The sequence below is a fragment of the Amblyomma mixtum genome, chromosome 9 (genome assembly GCF_055824585.1).
Source record: "Amblyomma mixtum isolate Tamu chromosome 9, ASM5582458v1, whole genome shotgun sequence".
In the NCBI taxonomy this organism is placed as follows: Eukaryota; Metazoa; Arthropoda; class Arachnida; order Ixodida; family Ixodidae; genus Amblyomma; species Amblyomma mixtum.
The window spans coordinates 43095133-43118806 of record NC_143020.1 but is presented as its reverse complement, the minus strand read 5'-3'; the positions used below and the strand labels follow the sequence as shown (position 1 = coordinate 43118806).

The following is a 23674-nucleotide window of genomic DNA, read 5'->3' as shown; positions in this document are numbered from 1 at the left end:
CTCGCTACGCATCTCACTCAACTGACATGCGCGTGATACGTAGTGGCAAAGAGTACTGTTGGTGGCGTTGTGCGGGGGCTCCACTCCCACCGCCCACGTAAGAGGAGGAATAAGTAACAGTTGAGGATGTCCCAGTGAGAACCTGCCTCACAAAGCTCACCGCGGGCCTTCGGACGTCGAAAAAAAATTGGCAGAGGCTTAGCTTGGTTAAGCCTAGTGGATTGCGAAAGCAAGACAGCTTGGAGCTGCGGCACATCTTTGCAGCCTCACCTTATACACATCATCCGACATATCGCGGAGGATTCGCTGGGACGACTGCGACGAGCCGAGTTGGGGGGCCGCTTTTCAACAGCTGGTATGACGTCACACATAGGTCACGCTACAGGTCAATGGTGGATTCTCCGGGACGACGGCCAAGAGCGGAAACCTCGAGCAGTATTGCTTTCGCAATAAAAATAACGAATGAATGCAGGAACTGCGGAAAGTGCGTTCTGAGATGAACTTCCGCTGTGTATACACGCATTATGTGCAATAGACAATATGGAATTCAGAAGCGTAAATGAACTCAATCTGCTTTACTTGCTATAAAATGAACACTGATCCAAAACAATGGAGACTGATCTACACATTGGGTGTATTCTTACACTTCAGGATAGCGTTCGCTGGCGTTAAACACAACATTCTTCTTTATAAGCTCTCATTCAAAGAAATAACAGACTTCTCTCTCAAACTAGTTGAAAAGTATGCTTTGAATAGATCCCAGTATAATGCTTTTAGCAACATCAGTTCTGATTTCGAATACTTGAAACATGGTGCACCGCAAAGCTTGATATTGGTTCCCACGCTATTTCTTCTCCTCAGATAGTTCACGCGGCCGACACCAGTGTCCCTTTTTCGCTGCACAAGATCGAGGACTTGCAATCACTGCTATAAACATATCGCTCAACAATCTTTTTTTTAATTGATTACGGCCAATGAACTTTTGCTCAGTGTTAATAAAACAAAATATCTCATAGTCTCTTCTAGCAACAGACCAATTCATCTCAGAAATCCGATAATTTTCCAGTTTCGTCCGTTGGAGGATGTTACGTTAATAAAATTCTTAGGGGTACAGTTTCACAGAAACCTCCGTAGGGTAACGCATGTTCAGCTCTTAAACCGTACTCTAGCACAAGGTACTGTTAATGTTGAGCCGGTTTTCCTCATCGCTACCAATCAGAATCAAACGCCAGTTTTATTTCAGTAAAGTCTCATCAAAGTTGCACACTAGTGCAACTAGTGTGCAAAGTTGCACAGTAGTGCAACTTTGAATGGACTTTACTGAAATAAAGCAACCAATAGGTTGCTTGTCTATGGGTCACTGGTATTACTATTATTTTAAGTTTTTTGTATCTGCTAAAAAAAGACGTATCGGTTTATTGAGAATTTATCCAAAGATGACTCTCCATCTTCATACTTGAAGAATAACCGTATGGTGTATTTAGAAGCATTTGTATTTTGAGCGATTGCCGCATATGACCTTCTTGTAAGAGAAGGCCAGTCCATAACTTTTTTTCCAAATATACCACTGATCAAACACTATACGGGGTAAGGTGCTTGGTATTACAGAAACCAAGAAACGGGGCAAAAATATGGTACTAATTCGCAATCTTTGGAACTTTCATCCCGAGTTGTATACAAATAATGAAGTAGTCTTCCTGTCTACTATTTGTTTTTTTTTAATTCTGTTAAAGCTTACTTTCTGTAGAATGCATAACCTGAGGCTTTTCTTCTGCTGAAAGTTGCCTGTCACAACTACACCTCTTCCCTTGATTTATTCGACAGGTCGGTGCTCTTCTTTCTCGGTTTACTACTCGTTCTGTCATTGGGTGGAACTTGTGTGTTTCGTTGCACTGTACTTTGTGGCCTGCGAACTCTTGCTCTATGCGTCAGCAACGATTATGTACTGTACGCATTATTGCGAAAATTGTATGTTACGAGCATTCCGATGTAGAAATAAGAATGTTTTTCTTTCTTTTGTACTATGTGCCAGGAGAAATTTCTTTTGCCTTATTTCCGCGCACCAAGACGCTGTGTTGTCTGTATTTCCTGAATTAAAAAAAAGTTATCCGTCATTTCTAATCTTGTTGGAAAAGTGCGACAAGAATGCGAATTTTCTGGACAGCATCAGATTCATTCTTGTTTTAACAATCGTACTTTCTCAGCAAAATTTCTTGCTTTACTTTGAATTTATGTTCACCGTGTTTACTTTAAGACTCTAGGAATAGATATTATCTTCGTTTAATGCAGTTACAACTTTCTTCGTTTATCTTTCACTGCAGATAAAGCGCTCGTAGCGCAATTTCTACAGATTGAATAAAAAATCTCTTTATCTGTCGTCATTAGCTGCAAAAAAAAGAGATAATTTTTGCTCACATATCACAAAACTTTTTCTAACACCTCCACTAATTTGTTTTTTTTTTTGCAAGTACCATCTGCTTGTAGGCCTCAAAGCTTTCTTAGATTCTCTTCTTCCGCACATCAACCGGCTCTTATTTGTAAGTGCTGAACAGTCGCGCAAATCAACCAGTTTATAATAACCAGTTTTTAAAATTAGCCACTCGTTGAAGAGAATGCCTTAAATGAGATGTCCACTTCTCACTTGTAAAACGTTTCTCCCTAAGGAAGATGCTTATGCCCCAATCTCGCAATGATGTTGAAGGTGTTAGTATTCCGTGGCTGCTCGCTTAGGCGTCCGCAGCACACAGAAACGAAGGTTAAGATGGCGTTATAACGAAAAGATAACAGCGTGGAATTTTTCATTTCCAGGAAGGCCGAATTCAAGCTCATAAGCCCGCCATGGCTGTGTATGTGCCGACTAACCCTATGCCCAATAACGTTTTCAACAAGTGGATGTTTGTACGGGAATGCAAAGGACTTCACATCAATTATCCGGTGAGTGGCCAGAACAAGACTCAAATTCAAGAGATAAAAGAGTGAGTGGAACACGAGAATGTTCATATGTCGCAGGAGCAAGGTGCTAGAATTACATTTAACTAAAGCTACAAAATAAACCATCCTTGAGTGCAGGTTACTCAGCCAGCCGAACGCAACGCTCACGGACAATCTCCCAAAATATCCGATTAAAATTCGGAGGGCACGGAAGTGTGCTGCATTCTAGAAACGTGAATGCATTTGCATTTGTACGCCAACAACTTTTCTTTGAGAGCCATCGTTGTCACGTGATAATTATTACGTGACCCTTGGATGACGTCTCCAGCGTTTTTATTAGTCATCGTTGTCTAACATCAGTACTCATCCCCAACACACTTTACTGTCGTGCTCACCACAACGCGTTCACTTCGTGCCCCATTAACACACTGCAATGAACGAGCCTTTATTGCAGATACGTTGCGTGCCCACCTTGCAACTAACGAGCCTTGGCTTAAACAGCAAGGAGGGCCAATCTTGTTTTCGAATGGTCATTTTCGTGCGAACACGCGCTGCAGACAGGTCCTGTACACGCCGCTCGTGAGACAAGAAGAGCTCTCGCATGAATAATAATGATCAACGAATTTATTTAGTGAAGTTAGCCTGGATGCACACTCTGGAAATGCAGTGCTTATTTCAATCTGGCACATTTCTGGTTCTTTGCAGCCTTGTGTGGCCTCTGTTTGTGCCAACAGGGCGAACGAAGACGGGGTGCCCATAGAGACGGAAGCACGCGCTGCGTCTTCATTTTGTGTCCCGAGTTCGTTCGCGCTCTTCGCGAAAATTGAATGCATATTAACTCTCCCACATTGCAGTGCTTTTCGCACTAGCTCTGTGTTTTGATCATACTATTACAGTTTTCGAACTGGCTGAGAGCCATAACGTGTGTTCTTCGGTGCATATCTGCGAAAGATTTTTTTCCGCAATTCTACGGAAATGTTTAGAATGTAGGCAGTGCCAGAAAACGCGTAAAACTTGCGTGGCTTGACCCTCCATGAATCGACTCCACAGGGTCACGTGCCAAGCCCGCGCCATTCTGTGTTTTTTGGATGCGGGCGGGTGCATCCGAGTACAGCGCCACCACACGTGTCCGGCAAGTTCTCTGCCATCATGGTGAACAAGCGTGCGATCTGTCCAGCGGCTAGATAAAGCACGAGCGAGTAACCCACGCTAGATGCTGGCGCTGAAGAGCTGACCGCGAACATCGTGGTTCTGGCGGCGCGGATCAGCCGCCGGCAATACGTTCACAGTTAGCGTTCGTTGGGAACAGAGCCTTACCCTGCCTCGACTGGCCACAGGCACGTTGCAGCAGTACCTGTCGTGAGTGGCTGCAACGCCGGTGGCAGCGGGATTTGTGTAGTGCTGAGGCGCGATTGTCGTCGTGTAGTTTGTTTGAGCGTCTTGCTGTTTCTTCCGAGTGTATCTTTTAGAATTGCCCTTCCGTTCCGGAGCTCGGACGGCGCTGCGTGAGTCAGCTAGCCTAAATTCTGCTCATTTATTGGGTCTGGGTGGGAGTAAATTTGTTTTGCTGTTTATTTCTGCGTTGTTGTATTAGATTACAATATACGATGTTGTCAGTGCTTCCGATGTGTCATTCGTTGGCCTATACATTGGCCCACGAACCCCTGTGAAGGGAGGGAATCGGCCATACCGACGACCCCGTCAGCTGGAGGGGGCTGGCGTATTCTACCCACGACTCCGTCAGCGAGAGGGGGTGGGGGGCTACACATTTAAAGAGGCGAAGCCCCAGCTGCTTCGACATGCCCTCTCGTTCCGTACAGGGCCAGAAGCTTTTCTCTGAAGTAAATGCTGTCATGAAGGTCTTGGGCAGCGATTCTTGCAATCGTACTCGTCCTGAACAAATCATCCTGAACAAATCAGTGGCGTCCGAGCTCCGCAACAGAGGGAGGATGCTGAAAGCTGCGCTCCAAAGAAACACGGCGCTGCAACAGACTACGCGACTACAATTGCGCCACTCACGTCAGGTAGAGCTCCTGTCCGTAGCTTGCTGTAGCCGAGAAGGACGCCGCTCCCGCCGAACGCAATCCATGAACGTCTCGCCGGCAGCTGGTCCGCGCCGCAGGAACCAGAAGTGGGCGGCCAGCGCTCCCGCATTGATGTTCTGCCAACATTACTCGACGGCCTTTATATAGCCTCTTGCCGGATCGCACGCATGCTCACAGCGCTGGAGGAGAAGGACTTGTCGGACATGTGCGGTGGTGCTCGACTCGGATGCACCCGACGCACCCGAAAAACACGAATGATGCGGGCTTGGAGCGTGCAAACTGTTGCATCGAACCGCGGGGTACAAGGCCCGCAAAGTAATAACAGCTCTGCTTTGCTTTTCCGCTGGTCATGTCTAAGCAACACCGCCCGTAATAATTGCTGCACACCATGTATCAGTCTTGCCGGAGTTGTGACCGTGTTTCACGCATAATAGTGCGGAGGAGGCCGAATTCTGAAAGCGGAAATATGGTAACACGGATGTTGTACAAGAATGGGAACAACTTCAAAACTCTAGGATCACGCGCACTTCAGTGCTTCCAAAATTATTCTGCAGGGTAACTGTAGTAGATAAATTGTTCCAAAGATATTGTAATGTAGGCGGCTAAGTTTATCATTTATAGACTTACATGATATTTTCTTGGTGCATAACCCACATCCGTAAAGACCGCTCGTGCGCTACGAATACCTTGTTTCGAACCTTCTTTAACAACCAGGATTCTTCGTATTTTTGATTACGAAGGTGATTACGAAGCTTGAAGGAGTTTGGGTGAAATTTCGTAAAACCGTTGAGAATAATCCGCCCAGAAGGCAAAGTAATTAATCGGGCCGGCCCTCTTACACATGCCATCTTCCTTTGCATTCGTTCTTAATAAAAGTTTTGCGGACATTCGAAGGAGAACCGAAAGAGAACCTCAAACACTGCTGACATTTGTATACATCGTAGTATCCTCGCAGATTGAACTGCATAATGATGCAGCAAAACGCTATTTAACCGTTCACAGTAAGCCAAGCAATGTGGCGCAGTGGCCTCTACATATCGCCAGGTGGCGGTGTGAATTTGTGGACCCAGCCAACACGGCGTGCTTTGTACTAGGAGAGCCGAGAGATGGCGCTGCGCATTTTGCATATCGGCTGGAGTTGCGCCGCGGCTCGCACTTGATTTGTAGCTAAGCTCTTCGACTAAAGGTTAAGGGAAGAATAAATTACAAATCATTGAAACGAATACCGAGACACCTGCCGTACGCATCACGATCATGAATTAAGAACGAAATGGTGAAACCTAACGCAAAAATGTGCATTATTATAGGAGCACTATCCTCTTCTCTGATTTTCACCATTCCCTATGCCACTTTCTTTCCGCTTACTTTTGGGTTTTTCGTCTCATGTAATGAGTTTACAGAATCAAGGCTGATATTTGTTTCGCTAAGACTGCACTGCCCTTCTCCGCCTACGGCGGAGCTCCGCGTGTGGATCTAGCTCGATGCCACCATTGCTCTTTTTGGTCAGACTGTGTTAGCGTGCTGCTCGTACCAACTATTGCCCGTTAACCCCCGCTCCTATCTGGCGCGAAAACGCGAGAATTTGAACTTCGCGTGCAGCGTCCGAAGATTATTAAAACAAAAGTCTTTCTTGGTTCGAGTGGCGTGGTCAGGATGTGTCACGCTTTCAACAGTCCTTACCTAATCCAAAATATTGTCCATAGCCACCCAACCAGCAAATCCATAATCCAATTCATAATCCTACAAGTCAAACCGTAATTCCCTGCCCAATCCTTAATCCAATCCATTATCCAAAAATGCACGAACTGTCAATGTAGAAAAATAAGATAACATGGTCTATGCAAGAATCGAACCCTGGTCTACGCTGTGTGAGAAAGGAATGGTTTCAGCCCGTCAAGAGAGTTTTTTATTTCTTCTGTTGCATTGAAACAATACCGAAAAGAGAAATCTAAGCGCGCATACGCCACAAAACTCCACGCCATCATACACCTGCATGACCCACCTTCCAAAACATCAAAAGTCTCGAAAGCACACGCGTGCATCCAAATAGGGGAGTCACATAGGCGGCTTTTGCAGGGGAGGATATACGCCCCGCACCAAAGCGCTTCGTTCACGAAACGAAGATTTCGATGATCATGATGATTCAGCGTGGTGGTCCACCAAGCGCTCTTGCAGAAACTAAATAGCCCCAGCAACATAAATAGATCATACGGCATAAAACAGTTTTTCTCCACCGGCAAAAAAAGGATACTGTAGGGTGCGATGTCAATGTCCTTCACTAGTTTGACATTAGCAGCTGAATAAAGGCGCGTCTAGTGAATGCAGTTTTCTTAGATGTGTAAATGAGCAGTTACGACCATATAAATTACACATGTCAATGTTAACCAAGTAGAAAAGTACATTTTCGATAAATTTACTTCCTGGTTAGCATGTCATAGCGCCATCATGCTGCACCCACTGAAGCAGCACTCGCACTGAACGACCTCGCCCAGCAGCTGGCTCCGTGATGTAAGCATAAATGGTTCGCATTGTCGCATGCAAGTTGTGTTGACTTCCTCGTTGAATTGCTTCATCGCTGGGAGTTTGAGCCATCACTGAAGCAATGCGGCGGAAGTCTAAAGACTGGGAAGCGACTTGCTTGGGCCGTGGACTTCCCTCACAAGACGCATTCGCTCCAAGGCGTTTGCTTTGCCAACATATTCTACGCAGCAGGAAAGAGTTGTATAATGGAGATGAAGGTTGATGCAATGAGGTAGGCGTGTCGCAGAAGCAAACTGAAGAAAATTAAAGGTACACTTAAGTGCTCTTACGGGCGGAAATACGCAAGCATTTCGACTTCGGTCACTCCCTCTCTTAGGAGGTAATGTAATTATAATTAATGGTAATTGTTTAAATATATCTGATTACTCAAATCAATTGATTACTAAATGACATTAAATTAATTTTTCGCAAATCAGTAACCAATAATTAATAATTATTATTAATTCATCATGTAAATAAATCATTTGTTTTAATAACTAACCAATTTATTTCATCATTATTGTTTCGTTAAGTATTCTGAAGGAATTACCTGCAATTAACCACTTTCGTGAATTACTAGAAGCATCTAGCGAAAATATTGCCTTATTATTTAATTACTTGATTTTGTATTTGAGTCATTTAAACATTCAATTCAATCATTTTTTAGGTCAGATAAGAATTTATTGGGTACATATTGGTTACATAAAAGCAGTATACATAAATTGAGTATTGTTAATAATTATTACTAATAATTAAAAATCATAGATTCTTACTAGATGATGGAAAACACGATCTGTCCACCCTTCCTGTCCACCGCCCATGGTGACACAATCTGCCACGCCACTCAATGGGCAAGGCAGTAAAACAACAGGAAGGATCGATCGTTCGCGGGGACAGGATAGGAAGCTCGGGCGAGACCTTACCATCTGTGGACTTACCCGGCCTGCACCGCTTAATTGGCTCTACTTGCAACTGCGAATGCAAAGGTCGAAGGCGACGTTTCAGACGTGACCTAGTTTTGCGTAAAGGCGCCAGCAAAGACGAAGAGCGGTCGCTTTGTAAAATCATCAGTTTTGGAGGTCATGGTGAAAACATTTACTTTGAAGGGACAGGAGGTATGTCTGGATCAGCCGTTAAGGGACTGATCCCTACAAACACTAGGTGGAGGTCCCTAGGTTGGGGCCCCAGTGGCCGCCGCTCGGGCGCGCCCGACTGAGGCTTGTTGGCCCTGTAAGTCGTGGCAGCCGAGCAGGGTCGCCTCCCAGTCCTCCTGGATTGTGTTGGGGATGGGGGAATGGCCTGGTTGGGGCCTCTCCCTTACTCCTTTTGTTGAAGTTATTGCCTGCAAGAGGTTCTTTTGTTTCCTATTCACCCAACAATTGCTCGATAAATTAAATAGAACATTTATAGTGCAGAATGCAGCTGCGTTTTAGAAATGCGTTATATGTTAAATAATTGTGGCAGCAACGGTGATGGAGAGCAGATTTGTAATAACTAGCCGCAAAAGCAAGACACATTGGTAGTTTCGTTTTTTCAAGAGTGAAAAAGAACGTGCTAAAAGGCCGAGAGAAGACAGCTATTTTACGAAAATGGCGAGTTTGCATTGAAATTGCTTCTTGATCTTCACTGAATGAACGACCTCATTATGAAATTACGGAAGCATTGAATATTTTCAACAAAACCTCAACGTAGTATTTGTTCATTGGTGCTCCGGTAAACTTTCATTCAGTATTATTGTTTATATTTACTTTTATGATAGGTATGTCAAGCATATCTGTAGTTTACAATACCTGCAGGAAGTGGCAATTTTTTCACATATGGCAATAATGGTTCTCCATAGCTTGTTTAATATTGTTAGCGTGGAAGTATATTCAAGGAATTTAATTTTGATTTTTTTCTCCCTAACACACCTATGACGCAGCTCTTGTGGTATTCACTGTAGTGGCTCTGGCGTTCAGGTGCTGATAAATCTTAATTTAAAAAAGTAATCCTAGGTGCATGTTTCCGATCACCCTCGACGGACACGTCAGTTTTCGATAACCTACACGATTCCTTAAATCAAATTATCACCCGTTTCCCTGCAGCTGAGATCTTGCTCTTAGGCAGCTTCAATTTTCCGAATATTGTCTGGTCACATAACAATCCCTTTTCTACCCCTTCGTCCGGTGAATCCAACTCGTCCATTTGCTCAGACTTCAGCCTTTCACAGATTGTTAGTCTTCTCACACGTGTAACGCAAAACAGATCATCACTACTTGACCTTATTCTTACGTCATCAGCGGATAACTTATCCGCGGTTTCACACCTGCCTGGGCTGAGCGATCATTATATGTTACACTTCACGCTAACTTTGACTCAAACAAAAATTAGCCGACAGAAAAGAAAATTTCGTGATTGTAAGAAAGCTGATTACACCACCATCAACAGTGAACTCTGCTCATTTTAGATGGTTTTTTGCCGGTCTGTCAGGATCGGCCCATAGAAACTAACTGGCGCATGTTCAAAGAAAAAATTTCAGAATTAATCAGCCGACACGTCCCCTTAGAACCGCCTACACCAGCAGTAAAGCCCCTTGGTATAACGTTATCCAACAAAAAAAAAAGCGTTTATTCCGTTCTGCTAAACAGTCTTCAAAACCTACAGCTTGGCTAGCGTACAAAAAAGCGGTAAAGTCTTATAATACTTCCTTAAGGTCAGCTAAATTTTTATTTTTGAACACTACTCTTCCACAATTATTAAAGACTAATCCAAAACGTTTTTACAATGTTATACGAGGAAGTACTAATAAGAACGGCTTATCACTACTCACAAGTTCCGGGGAATCAGTACCGCCTCGCCTTTGTTCCAAAGTACTTAACGATACATTCGCTCAGTCATTTTCATCCCCTGTGCTTACCAATCAGATGCCAGCTATAAATGCTACCAATTATCACCTCATGTAACCCATAATAAGCCATAATAAACAAATTAAAACCCAAATTATCTTGTGCAGTCGACGAGATCAATGTTAAATTTTTGCAACATACCGTGGAATACTGTTCAATCATACTACAGTGCATTTTTTCTCAGTCGTATAACTCTGGCAGTATACCTTATGATTGGAAAACTGGAAAAGTATTCCCCATCGACAACTCATGTCCAACACATAATCCGCTCAACTACAGACCCATTTCCCTTACCTCCGTACCGTGTAAAATTATGGAACACATTATATACACGCATCTAGTTAACTTTCTTGCAGATAACTTTTTTTCTAGTGTGCAGCATGGGTTCCGTAAAAATTTCTCTTGTGAAACTCAGGTAGTCTCCTTCACTAATGATTTGCATGCCTATCTAGACTGTGGTTTTTCAATTGATTGCATATTCCTCGATTTCTCCAAAGCTTCTGACAATGTTAACCATACACTACTTCTTCATAAACTAAGCTTCCTAAATATAGACCCTGCAATAATTGACTGGATTAATGCTTTCCTCACATCCCGCGTTCAGTTTGTAACCACTAATGAAGTGAACTCACCCTCGGCCCCAGTTCAATCCGGCGTTCCGCAAGGGTCGGTTCTAGGTCCTCTGTTATTCCTGATTTACATCAATGACTTACCTTCTCACGTTTCTTCCAAAATTTGTCTTTTTGCAGACGACTGTGTTTTATACCGTAAACTAACTGATGCATCACATGCTTTATTAATTCAGAATGACCTCAATAATATTGTAGAATGGTGTAATACATGGTGCATGCAAATAAATATTAGCAAATGCAAATCAATGAGGGTATCTCGTACTAACCACATAAGTCCCTCATATATGCTTAATAACGTCTCATTAGAATCGGTGACATCATACCGGTATCTGAGAGTTCTGATTATCAATAATCTATCATGGAAATCGCGTGTCAATTATATCACTTCTAAAGCCAGTAGCACCCTTGGATATATAGGCCGTAATTTCCGCCTTGCACCATCATCATTATAATTATTATTGTACACAACTTACATTCGTCCACAACTTGAATACGCGTCGTCTGTCTGGGATACCGGTCACGCAACACTCATACATTGTCTTGAGGCAATACAAAATCGCTCAGCCCGGTTTATCTTAAACAACTACCAAAGAACCGCTAGCGTTACTAATATGAAAACCTACTTACAACTACCACTTTTATCGACCCGAAGAAAGCTATCTCGCCTGTATCTCTTTCATAAAATATACCACCATAACACAACCTTGCGCTGTCTTTGGGTTCAACCACCGTCATACATTTCAACTCGCTTTGACCACAGCAAATAGGTGCATATTAAACACTCAAATACGCTTGCATATTCATACTCGTTTATTCCTCGGACAAGCAATGACTGGAATAACCTACCAGCATCACTAACAAGCGTGTCTGAAATTGATAACTTTAAATCGACATTACAAAGTTTCTTTTCATAGCTAGTGCTCATATCATCATCATGGCGTTCATAGATGGCGTTCATATTCCCATTACGACTGCCTGTTTATTAGGAACTGCATTCTTTGTTTATTATTTGTTTGCTCTGTCATATTGTCACGGCTTGACGTACAGGCCGGCGGCGAGAACGGGAGAAGACAGGGAGCACAGAAAAACAGAGAGGTCCACCAGCAGCAACGTCGTCGTCGGCGCGCGGCAAAACACTCCTCGTCTTTATCTTCCACTCGCGACACTACCTCCCCCTATAAAAAGCATCGTCCCGATGCTAACACGAAAACAAAGGCACAGGGCGGAAAGCCGCACACGCGCACAAAAACTCCTGCTGGCCAGTGTAGAAGGAGGTGGGAAAATCAGTTCGGGGCAGACGATCATCGCGCGTAATACGGCTTAAGCCGCACTACGTGCACAATGTCAGGGCGGGGTGAACGACGTGATGACGGTCGTGTTCCTTCCGGCAGCACCTCGTAGTTAAGTTCACCGATGCGGCGAAGAACTGTATACGGGCCAAAGTACCGCTTTATGAGTTTGTCGGAGAGACCTCGACGGCGTACTGGCGTCCACACCCAGACCTTGTCTCCAGGGTAAAAATGTACGTCGCGTCGACGGAGATCGTACCGACGAGCGTCGGCATGCTGTTGGTGTTGGATGCGGAGTCTCGCGAGTTGCCGAGCTTCTTCCGCGCGCTCGCATACTATTCGGGCACCATCGTCTACGTCGACAGGCGGCTCGTGCGGTAGCATAGCGTCAAGCATCGTGGTGACCTGTCTGCCGTGGACCAGCTGGAAAGGCGTCATACCGGTCGTCTCCTGGACAGCGGTATTATAAGCGAATGTAACGTAGGGCAGTACCGAGTCCCAACTGCGATGGGCGACATCCACGTACATGGCGATCATGTCGGCCATGGTCTTGTTCAGCCGCTCCGTCAGCCCATTCGTTTGCGGATGGTACGCAGTAGTTCGGCGGTGGCTGGTGCAGCTGAGACGGAGGATCTCCTGTGTGAGCTTGGCCAGAAACGCGGCACCCCGGTCAGTGATCAAAACGGCAGGGGCACCGTGACGGAGCACAATGCACTCGATAAAAAATTTGGCTGCCTCAACAGCTGTCGCAGACGGAAGTGCTCGGGACTCCGCGTATCGCGTTAGGTAGTCCGTCGCTATAATAATGTACCTGTTGCCCGACTGCGACGTCGGAAATGGACCAAGAAAATCCATTCCGACGGTGTGGAACGGAACAAGCGGTGGTTCGAGTGGTTGGAGAAGACCAGCTGGTCGTATGGGTGGTGTTTTGCGCCTTTGACACTCTCGACAAGTTCTGACGTAGTGACGCACGTACTTAGGAAGTGTCGGCCAGTAGTACCGTTCTCGAATACGTGAAAGCGTCCGGCTGTAGCCAAGGTGACCAGCTGTAGGATCGTCGTGGCAAGCTTGGGCGACCTCGGAGCGCAGGTCCTCCGGCACAACAAGGAGCCACGACCTCGGGCTGCTGTCGAAGTTCTGCTTGTACAATACGCCGTGCATTATCTTGAACGTCGGCAGCATGCGCTGGAAAACGCGAGGCACCGCAGCTTCTCTAATTTTCTCTATTTTTCTCTATTTATTAACACCGCTACCGATTTCGTAATTTAATCTTTGTTCCTTTGTTCTTTTTCATTCTTTTGAATGCTTGCTTTCGTTTTTGTACTGGTTTTACAGAGATTGTGTATATTTTTTACTAATACCTTTTTGTGTACAATGTGTATGCCTCTGCATCCGCCCCTCCCCTCTATACTGTACATTTGTGCCCGGGGGTATAATAAATAAAATAAAATAAAAATAAAATAAAGGAGATGATAGAAGCAAAATTCCGATGAGGCACAGAGCAAAGACTGCAACATACTCATATTTCACAACGCATTAAAGAAAATGTGTTCGAAAATATATGGATCCCTCAATTCACCCCATGTCACAGACCACAGTTCACAACGCGCAAAAACTGATCACTGAGATAGCAAAATTTCTAATATGAATATCTAGAGCTTTTTTCTAAGAAAATATTCCTGCAGCGGATGCGATGAACTTCATTCTGAAAGTACACAATCTGGTAGCTACATATGCATGTACAGCGCAGAGGATGACGAATTTCGACTCATCATAACAATGTAATGTGTGGATGAAGTGACGTCATGGTATTAAGAAGAAAGCAATTTAGCCTTGCTTCTGAAAAAAAGGTATGTCTCAGTGAGAAATCACAAAGTGTGGCCAAAGCAACCCATAGCCTTCATGATGCCAGCATGAAAGTGCTTTGGGGCGGACAAAGTTGCTGTTGAGTGCAACAAAATGAAAAAATGGCTGGAAACAACTTTGCCGTGTTAGCATAAGAAAAGGGTTGCGTTACCGTAGCCACATTCATTTGCTAAAAACGCAATGTGCTCAGAGAATGTTCTGCGTAGTATTTTTTTTTCTGGACACGCTCTTAATATGCCATATCACAAAGACCTGCCTTAGTGCGCAATTTTGGATATCTCTGCAGTGTCGCAGACTCGCGGCACACGGATTTCAAAATTCCGCCGTCCCTAACAAGACTTTCCGGCGTCACTCTTCTGCAAGCGTAAATAAGTTTCCTAAACATGGCAGTTACATGTGTATGATTTTCTCTCGAAACGTGGAAGCAACAAAAAATATGGCGCTTGATCGGCTAGTCCAAATATGTCTGTGTTTCTCATTATATGTAACAGAAGCACTTTCGCAGTATTTCGCGAATTGCAGAGATGTGTGAGCGCCGCTGCTCAATGCAGCTAAATATAATCATCCTGTGTGCTTCTTTTTTCCTTGCATCCACTCCAGTCTGGCTACGTTGGTAAGCCAGAAGTCGTAACGGAGGACCTACTCAGACCTATATACAACGGTTACACCTGGCGTGTGTTCTTCTATTGTCCTGTCAAAGAGTAAGTTGCGCTGACTGCAAGAGATTTCTGTGAAGGCCTGCCGTGCGGATCAATAGTTATCAGTTGAACATTACTAGAATGTCGTAATTGACAAAGTGCTCATAAAGGTTTCTATCATTTCTGCCCGATGTGGCCGCGACAGACCGGCGTGTCTGCTTCCCGTGTACGCCTCTTTCGTGTTAACTGTCGCTTTTTGTCCTAAGCACTGTACAATTTTTCCTGAGATAGACGTGTCCGCAGAAACGACGAACAAATTTTTGATTGTTTTCACTGTTACCACTAGAGTTTAAAACACTGAAATGCTTAAAATTTTTGGAAAGTTTTACGCTTTAAAATATGTACACATCTAATTTTCTTTCATCTTTTTTTACGTTACCGTCTTCTATTGCATTCCTTTTTCGGTTCTGACTTGGGTGCACTGCAGTAGCCTCTTTATGACCTCTGTAATACTTGTCTGTAACAATTATCTGCACCTGCGAAGAATGCTTCCCAGTCAAAACATCAGTAAAGCCTTGATATGTTTTTAGGCGCGTCCCTGTCGACTTTATAACAACAAAGGCTCGCATTTCGAATGCTGTCTTCGGCACAATTATATGCATGAATAAATAAATGATATGTAACCTACAAATGAAAAATGTACCAGTGTTTATATTACTAAGGTCGGCTGACGGACCAGCCTATTGCGATTCAAGCCACCCGAAAAACGATGTCGTTCCAGCCAGAACGTCTTGTAACAAGCACACATGTGTTGTCATGTTTTCGGTCTTTAACATTTGTATTTATTTTTAGCTGCAACAAAATCATCTTTCGTGTGCATATACATGCATGAGTAGTAACCTCAGGGATTAGCATTGAAAAACTGAATAATTTCATTAAAATTTTGATCCATGACGTACCTCATTCAGATTGGAGCAGGATGGTTGTTATTGCTAGCAGAAATTCACACTCTGAAGGAAAGATTGAATTACCCTTGAAACAGTGCTCAGCTTTGAGTTTTAAATAAATAAATTTGAGTGGTGGCCCATGTAAAAAACAAAGGGCAAAACAATGGGCACTAAAAGGGGTCTTTATTCTGCCTATAAATTAAAGACCATTCTCGAAAACGTTTTTTTATAAGAGGTTAATACCCCTTTGGCTAAAGGCGCGAAACACACGCACTCAAGGAAGCTAGATGGGACGGACTTTCCTTGTGTCCGCATTTGTTTCGAGTCTTTAACCAACCCGCGGAGGCAAAGTTTCGATGGAGGCAAAATTCTAGAGGCGCGTGTACTGTATGATGTCACCAAATGTTAAAAAAACCCGAGGTGGTCGAAATTTCCGCAGCCTTTCACTATAGCGTCCCTCATAGCCTGAGTCGGTATTTAAACCCCCATGAACTAAACTAATCTAAAATAATTTTAAACAAAGATTAAGAACTACCAACATGTACAATTACACGTATATTTAAGGAGGTTAATAGATTACTAATTTCTCATATGATGCCAATGTAAATACAGGCTACACAAATTGCGTCGCCGTGATGCTTCATTGGTTATGCCACTTGGCTGCTGACCCGAAAGACGGGTGTTAGATTCCTACAGCGGTGGTCAAATTTCTGTGAAGGCCAGATGCTAGAGACCAGTGTTATATGTGATATCACTGCTGGTTAAAGAGCTGCAGGTAGTCGGAATTTCTGGAGCCCTTCACTACGGCGTCCCTCATATCCTGAGTTGCTTCAGGACGCTAAACGCTCATAAACCGAAACCGACAAGGTACGAAAATATGTGTTAATTTTTTTTAGTGCTGACATCTTGTCTCTTTTTCACAACTATTGCACCTCTACGATTAGCTTTCGCATTTTCATGCTCAAAACGTTGAAAACCAGCCTGCCACGAAAGTGGTTAGGAGGCTTATAGATCGTCATCAGGAATTGCATTTTGATATTATGCACGTATAACAGTGCAAATAAGGTGCAGCGTACAGACGGGCAGCATACAGATTTGAGCCCGTGTGATGAGGAGTTCGCTTCTCTCAGACATTCTGCATGTATTTTTTTAGCTAGTTCTACTCTCAGCCAGTTATCCTTGGAGCCATAAAATAAGCTGCAAAATTACAGTGTCATTCCAGCATGAATCACAAGTCTGTGCACTCGATTTTCCAAATAAGCTATTCCCCTTCAGCACCGATGTTAATGCTAGTCTCCGAAAGCCTCAGAACATTCTCCTGGGCCGTAACAAAAAGGAGCGCTTACTCTCCGAACGATCGAGTGCATCGCGTTGCAGGAAAAAAAAGTATATAATTTTGTTATGGGCTTAGAGAAACGCAGGAAGGGCAAGGCGGAGAACGAAAGAAGATGAAGTTGAAAGTGTTGTGCCCCGTCGAACGCTAATTCCTGCTCGCCGATTCAAGCTACCGCGGCTGTCCTGTTAAACCAGCTAGAACACCCCGGTTGTGAGATTATAGCCGTAACATCGTGGTAAAGGCGCCGGGTAACGGTCTCAGCAACTAAACGGTGCAGCAACAACTCGATCCCCACCGGCGTCGTCGCCTTGCCGGCCAGGAACCGCTGACTGAAACCATGAAGTCTCCCGAAGAGCCTTCCGCAGCACGAAGTGACGCTGCGATCATGTTGCAGACCAGCCAGTGGGCACAGTGACCGGTTCAACGCAGCACTATCGGGAGCCCCGCAGTTTTGCCGGAGCAGCAGGCGAGGACGTGGAGGAATAGTTGACCCATTATCAAAGGGTGAGCCGCTATAACCGCTGGGACGCCGCCACTGAGCTTGCTTGCCAACGTGGTTTTCTTTCTGACCCATACACCTTTGGGGTGGTTTAAGAACCACGAGGACTCCGTCACTACCTGGGTCCGCTTCGTAACCGAACTGCGACAGTGTTTTGGCGATTGCCTCGCGCGCCGCAAGCGGGCCGAACAAACGCTTGCACACAGGGCTCAGTTACCGGGCGAAAATTGCACGACCTACATAGGAGAAATACTTATGTTATGAAAAACAACGAATGCTAATATGACCGAGGACGATAAAGTAGGACATCTTCTGGAGGGCATTGCAGAAGATGTGCACAATTTTCTAATCGCGAAAGATGACTTGGGAGCCGTCTCAGACGTCATTCGGCACGTCCGCACATTCGAGATATTGAAGACTTGTCGTATTACGCCTAAATTTGGGCGGCTGGCTAACGTTCCACCTGTGGCCAGCATCGAAGAGCGTTTTACGAATCTCTCAACGACGATCCGCCAGATCGTGCGCGAGGAACTTCTGAGATTCGAGCCCAATGCGCGGTGTCCACCATCTGGGCCGTCCGAAATTCCCGTTTATCAAGGTTCTCCATTAGTAGTCCTGTCGATGCCCGGGCTAACTTCAGTAAACACTGCACACACGTCCAGGTTCGGTGGACCAAGTCATCCCTATCACTCCTACTCACGCTCGGCGGACTTCCAATTGAAGTACGATCCGGATTATGAACATCGTTCAAGACCGCCTGCAGGCTCCTTCTGGTGCCTAGCCAGAAGGGCTGAAGACGCGCGTGGGTATCCAGTGCTGCCCGCCTCGTCATAGCCTTCTCGAGAAGAAGCTCTTCGTCGCACCGCTCTCGTGTGCCGCCGCTCCGGCATCGAGGGGCACATTGAGCACTATTGCCGCCGCCGTCCAGCGCCTCGATACGATCGGCCCGTCCATCCTCCTCCGCCGGTTAACAATTCGTACGGCTCTCCTTGGCAACGGCCCTTGACCTTGAGCGACTATCCCCTGCCCGACGGACAACGCAGCCACTCTCTCGTTTCGTACCGAAGTTACTCACCACCCCCTTGCTCTTCTGCGCGTCGTTCTTCGTCACCCCGGCGACGTTCCCCATAGCGTTCGCCGGAGAACTAGTCAGCGCGGCCGCTTGAGGAGAGGCCGCTGGAGGCTGTGTCCTGCGTTTAGAAATTCCTCCTTCAGTTGTTATGCTGAAAAACACAGTTCATGTGCTAGTGGATGGTGTGCCCGCAATGGTGTTAGTGGACACGGGTGCAACTATCTCAATTATGAGTTTTTCATTCAAGAACCAGCTAGGCCGCAAAGTTATGTTTCTTTGGAACAGCAGTGTTAACTTTCATGGCGCGGGCCGTGAGTTGTTGTGCCCCTTTGGGATATGCAGTGCTGTGGTGTACCTCGGCGGAACCGTTTTACAGCGGAGTTTCAGTGCTTCCGAGATGTACGCATGACCTTATCTTAGGTATTGACTTTTTAGGAATGTGTGGCGCAACTGCCGACTGTCGCTCAGGGGAACTCTGCGTTGATGGTTCCCTTCCATCTGGACTCTTTGAGAAGACGCCAACTCGACAAGATGTGTTTTGCGTATCTGAGGATACCAGAGTGCCCCCGCTTTCTATCATGTGCGTCCCAGATCCATGCCCCAGCCGTGCTTCCGATACCTTCGATGTCACAGTGGCGCCTCTCTATTCTAACTGCGCCAAGAAACTCATTCTATATCCGCATTGCCTGGTGTCGGTGTTCCAGGGCAGGACACAATTGTGGGCCATCAACTGTTCTTTGCAACCTGTGGTTTTACCAGTACACATGAAGATCACCACGTGTAATCAAGATGGCCCTGCCTCGGTGGCTTTGGTTGATGACGCACCAGACGCCACTACAGCCACTGACTCACAACTGCGTCGGATGATCAGCAAGTCTCTGAACAGTGTCGAGCGTGATGCCTTAGAAGCCTTGCTGGTCAAATACTCGTCTATCTTTGACTTTTCAGAGCCCAGTGGTTCCCGTAGCATTCCCGGGTCGCGCACGCGGCATAGGATTGACACCGGTTACTCACACCCCATTCGACAAAAGCCGTACAGAGTGTCCCCAACAGAACAGCAGGTCATAAATCAACAAGTTCGGTTTATGTTGCAAAAGGGTGTTATACAAGAGTCGTGCAGTCCTTGGGCCGCTCCTGTCATTCTGTCCAAAAAGAAAGATGGCACATGACGCTTATGTGTGGACTATCGCCGCCTGAATGCTGTAAAAAAGAAAGACGTGTACCCACTTCCTCGGATTGATGATGCTGCCAGACGCGCACCCTCCCGTCCCCATATCTGAAATGGCATATTTTTATGTGTTACCTCGATGATTTCGTCATTTTTGGCCGGACATTCAATGAGCACAACGAACGCCTCACCCTTCCGCTGGATTTTCTGAAACGCGCTGCTCTGGTGCTTAATTCGAAGGAATGTCGTTTCGGTGAACGTCAGACGTTGGTGCTCGGGCACCTCGTCGACTGTGAAGGTGTCCGCCCTGCCCCACAGAAGACTGCGGCTGTAGCATCCTTTCCAACACCTAAGACTGCAAAAGAACTTCGCAGCTTCCTCGGACTTTGTTCGTATTTTCGCCGCTTTATTCCCCGTTTCGCTGACATAGCTCACCCGCTCACGAGCCTGCTCCACAAAGACGCTCCCTAAGATTGGACATCTTAGTGCGATTCTTCTTTTCGCCAGCTTAAGTTTGTCCTCACATCGCATCCAATTATTCGCCATTTCACTCCTTCTGCCCCAACAGAAGTGCATACTGATGCCAGTGGTGTTGGCATTGGTGCCGTACTCACTCAGCGCCGTGGCGACAAGGAGCACGTCATTGCTTACGCCAGCCGCTGCCTGAGCAAATCTGAGCGTAACTATGCCATTACTGAGCAGGAGTGCCTTGCGGTAGTTTTTGCCGTTCAGCGGTTTCGCTGCTACCTGTATGGGCGACCTTTCACAGTGGTTACCGACCACCATTCACTCTGTTGGCTGATCAACCTACGTGACCCATCTGGCCGTCTTGCACGGTGGGCAATCCGTTTGCGAGAGTTTGATTATACCGTGTCGTACGAGAGTGGACGCCGACACGCTGACGCGGACTGTCTCTCTCGGTTGCCGCTTGCAAAGACGGATTGTGACGCCGACGACTTTGACCACTACATCGCTTCTGTAGAACCTAAATTACCGACGCCCGTGCATTCCACGAGGAGCAACGGAAGGACCAGCATCTCACACCATTCTTTACCGCTGCGCAGGCCCCTACAACCTCCTGCGCATTCTGTGCACGCAATGGTCTTCTCTACAAGAAGGTCTACTCCTCCACTGGTCTCCGTTTTCTTCTGGTAGTGCCTGACAGCCTATGCTCCTCTGTTTTGCGTGTCATGCATGACGATCCAACTTCGGGACACTTGGGTTCTGCTAGGATACTCCACCGCACCCAAGAAAGCTTTTACTGGGCACGTAAGCGCGATACGACTGATATGTATTCGGCTAGTTGTGCACCGTGTGCGAGTCACAAACGTTCCACCGGTCCTCCTCCTGGTCTTCTTCACCTTGTGACGCCTTTCTGCTGCATTCTGTGATTCTGCGCCATGGAGCCCCGCGAGTCGTAATCAGCGACCGTGGCCGCCAGATCACTGCCGATATTGTTGAAGAACTCCTTCGATTCTGCACTGCGCAGTTCAGACATTCTACCCCCTATGATCCTCAAACCAATGGTTTCACGGAGCGAACCAACCGGGCACTCACCAACATGCTTTCCATGTACGTCACTCCTGACCACAAAGACTGGGACTCCATCCTACCTCTTATCACATATGCATACAACACCGCTCAACACGAAACTACGGGTTACAGTCCGTTCTTCCTCCTCTATGCCCGCTCTCCACGACACACCCTCGGTACTATACTTCCGTTCTCCACCGGCGATGACCCTGGCATCGCTGAGATCCTCCGCAATGCTGAGGAAGCCCGCCAACTAGCTCTCCTGAGAACTCTCACCTCACAAGACCGCTCCAAAGCCCGCTACGACGACCATCATTGCCGGGTCATCTATCTCCCTGGCGAGTTGGTCTGGGTTTGGCGTCTACTCAGGAAGCGTGGCTTAAGCCAGAAACTGCTCGCGAACTATACCTGTCCCTGTGTCATCTTGGAGCGACTCAGTGACCTCACTTATAGGATTGCGCGCGTCACCGCAAGCGGCCGACGTTCTGCCCGAAGAGAACTCACCCATGTCGCGCGGCTGAAACTGTCATCCGCTCGCCGATGCCTGACTCGCCCAGCGGGCTTCGCCTGCGATGGGGGAAGTGTTACAGGCTTGGAGAAACGCAGGAAGGGCAAGGCGGAGAACGAAAGAAGAGGAAGTTGAGAGTGTCGTGCCCCGTTGGACGCTGATTCCCGCTCGCCGATTCAACCTCCCGCCGCTGGCCTGTTGAACCAGCTAGAACACCCCGGCTGTGATATTATAGCCGTAAGAATATGTCGTAACAGCCTCGAAGCAAAACGTTGATCAAGTCTCCAGTTGGGCACCATGCCATAAACCTCATTATAATCCAATTACGGTGATCAATGCCGTCAGAGCTGTTCGTAAGAAAGCGTCCTCTTTCATAAACTTCTAGGAGGCTTCAAATCTGATGGCATTAAAGCGTTATACTTCCTCAAATGCGGCATGTGGCTGCAGAAAATATTGAACAGACGGAAACTCCTTCCGGCTGAGATTCAAAAACCACGGAGGGGCTGTACCATCACTGCCAATGCTCTGCCAATGGCACTGCCAATCCGTACCTATTACGAAACTAAAGCCAGTCGGTCATACCCAGTAATAATGCCGCGAATCTGTGCAGTGTTTGCTTGTTCATTCATCAAGATCTTCGCCCGGTGAACTGTTGAACGTGGTTGGCAGTCAGGACCTGCTCAAAATAATGCAGGCTGTGATCGTAGCCATGGTTGACGTCGTAATTGAGGAGTATTTTTTGGCTCGTGTGCTGTCCAGTGGCAGTCTGTATTCGTGTGAACGCCTCTGAACACGACGGATGCTTCGCACTTCGTCTTCGGTTGGGACGATTTCTGCGGCTTTGTCGTGATCTGCTTCTTCTTGACGGTTTGGTATCCTTTGGCGGCTCCCATGGAGTGAGGGCCACAACGACATACGACAGTGCCTCCACCAGATATTACGTAGTGGTGACAGCAGTACGGAAACCACGAAGACACCGAAAATTGCTTGCAAACAAAAGTCTATGTGGGCTGACTTGCGCTCGCAAATAACTGAATGAGTCGCCGGTGGGATTGCAACAAGCCTGCTCGGCGGTCGTCATACCGAATGTCCGCTGCTCTCGGCTGTGCTGAATTTCAAGCTGATAGCAAACATACGAGATTAAAAGTACGAATATACCAGAACATTGTGTGGTTGGGAGCGAAAGGACGGTTGAAGACGTTTACAGCGACGCCATAAACGGAGAAGGTGAGGATCTGGGTCTTGGATTGGGTAACGAGAGCGAACGCGACAGCTACTGGACGTGAGCGCTGCAGAGATGCGCGACGTGCACTCGTCGTAGGATTGAAAGGAGTCGGAGGCGAGATTAGTGCGAAAAGCATTCCAGTCAGTGTGAATAACCGGATGACAGCGAGGGATGTGGGAAAGAGAAGTGGTGATATGGATGAGAAAGTGGTCACTTAGAAGAGTTCCGGCTGTCACCTGCCAGTGAAAGAAAATTGAACTCCGAGAAAAAGTGAGGTCGGGTGTCGTGGGGCGTTGTGAGGCAATGCCCGCTCGAGTAGGAGAGCCACGAGTATTAAGAAGGGTGAGGTGGCGTTCCTGGGCCAGACAATGGAGGAGGCGGCCGGGTTTGAGGGTTTGTGGGTAGCCCCAGAGTGTGTGAGGGGCATTAAAGTCACCACCAAAGAGGAGATGGGAGGTAGAAGGAAGAGAGTGAGGAATTTGCCCAGAGCAGAGAATAAAGAGGAAGTGACAGGGGGGTTGTAAAAAGACAAAAGGACGAGTGAGATGCGGGAAGAAGGGTGGTAATAAACCACACCAAC

General features: G+C 46.4%; 1 protein-coding gene across 1 annotated transcript in view; it reads left to right on the top strand.

The window, feature by feature from the left end:
• The first annotated feature begins 2838 nt into the window (after positions 1-2838).
• The window catches only part of LOC149328858 (uncharacterized), a 118721-nt gene continuing 97885 nt past the window's right edge, over positions 2839-23674 (top strand). Inside the window, exons 1-2 of the mRNA XM_089559115.1 lie at positions 2839-2934; positions 14769-14869. Coding sequence (XP_089415241.1) covers positions 2839-2934; positions 14769-14869 — 197 coding nt within the window. The remainder of the gene's footprint in view (positions 2935-14768; positions 14870-23674) is intronic.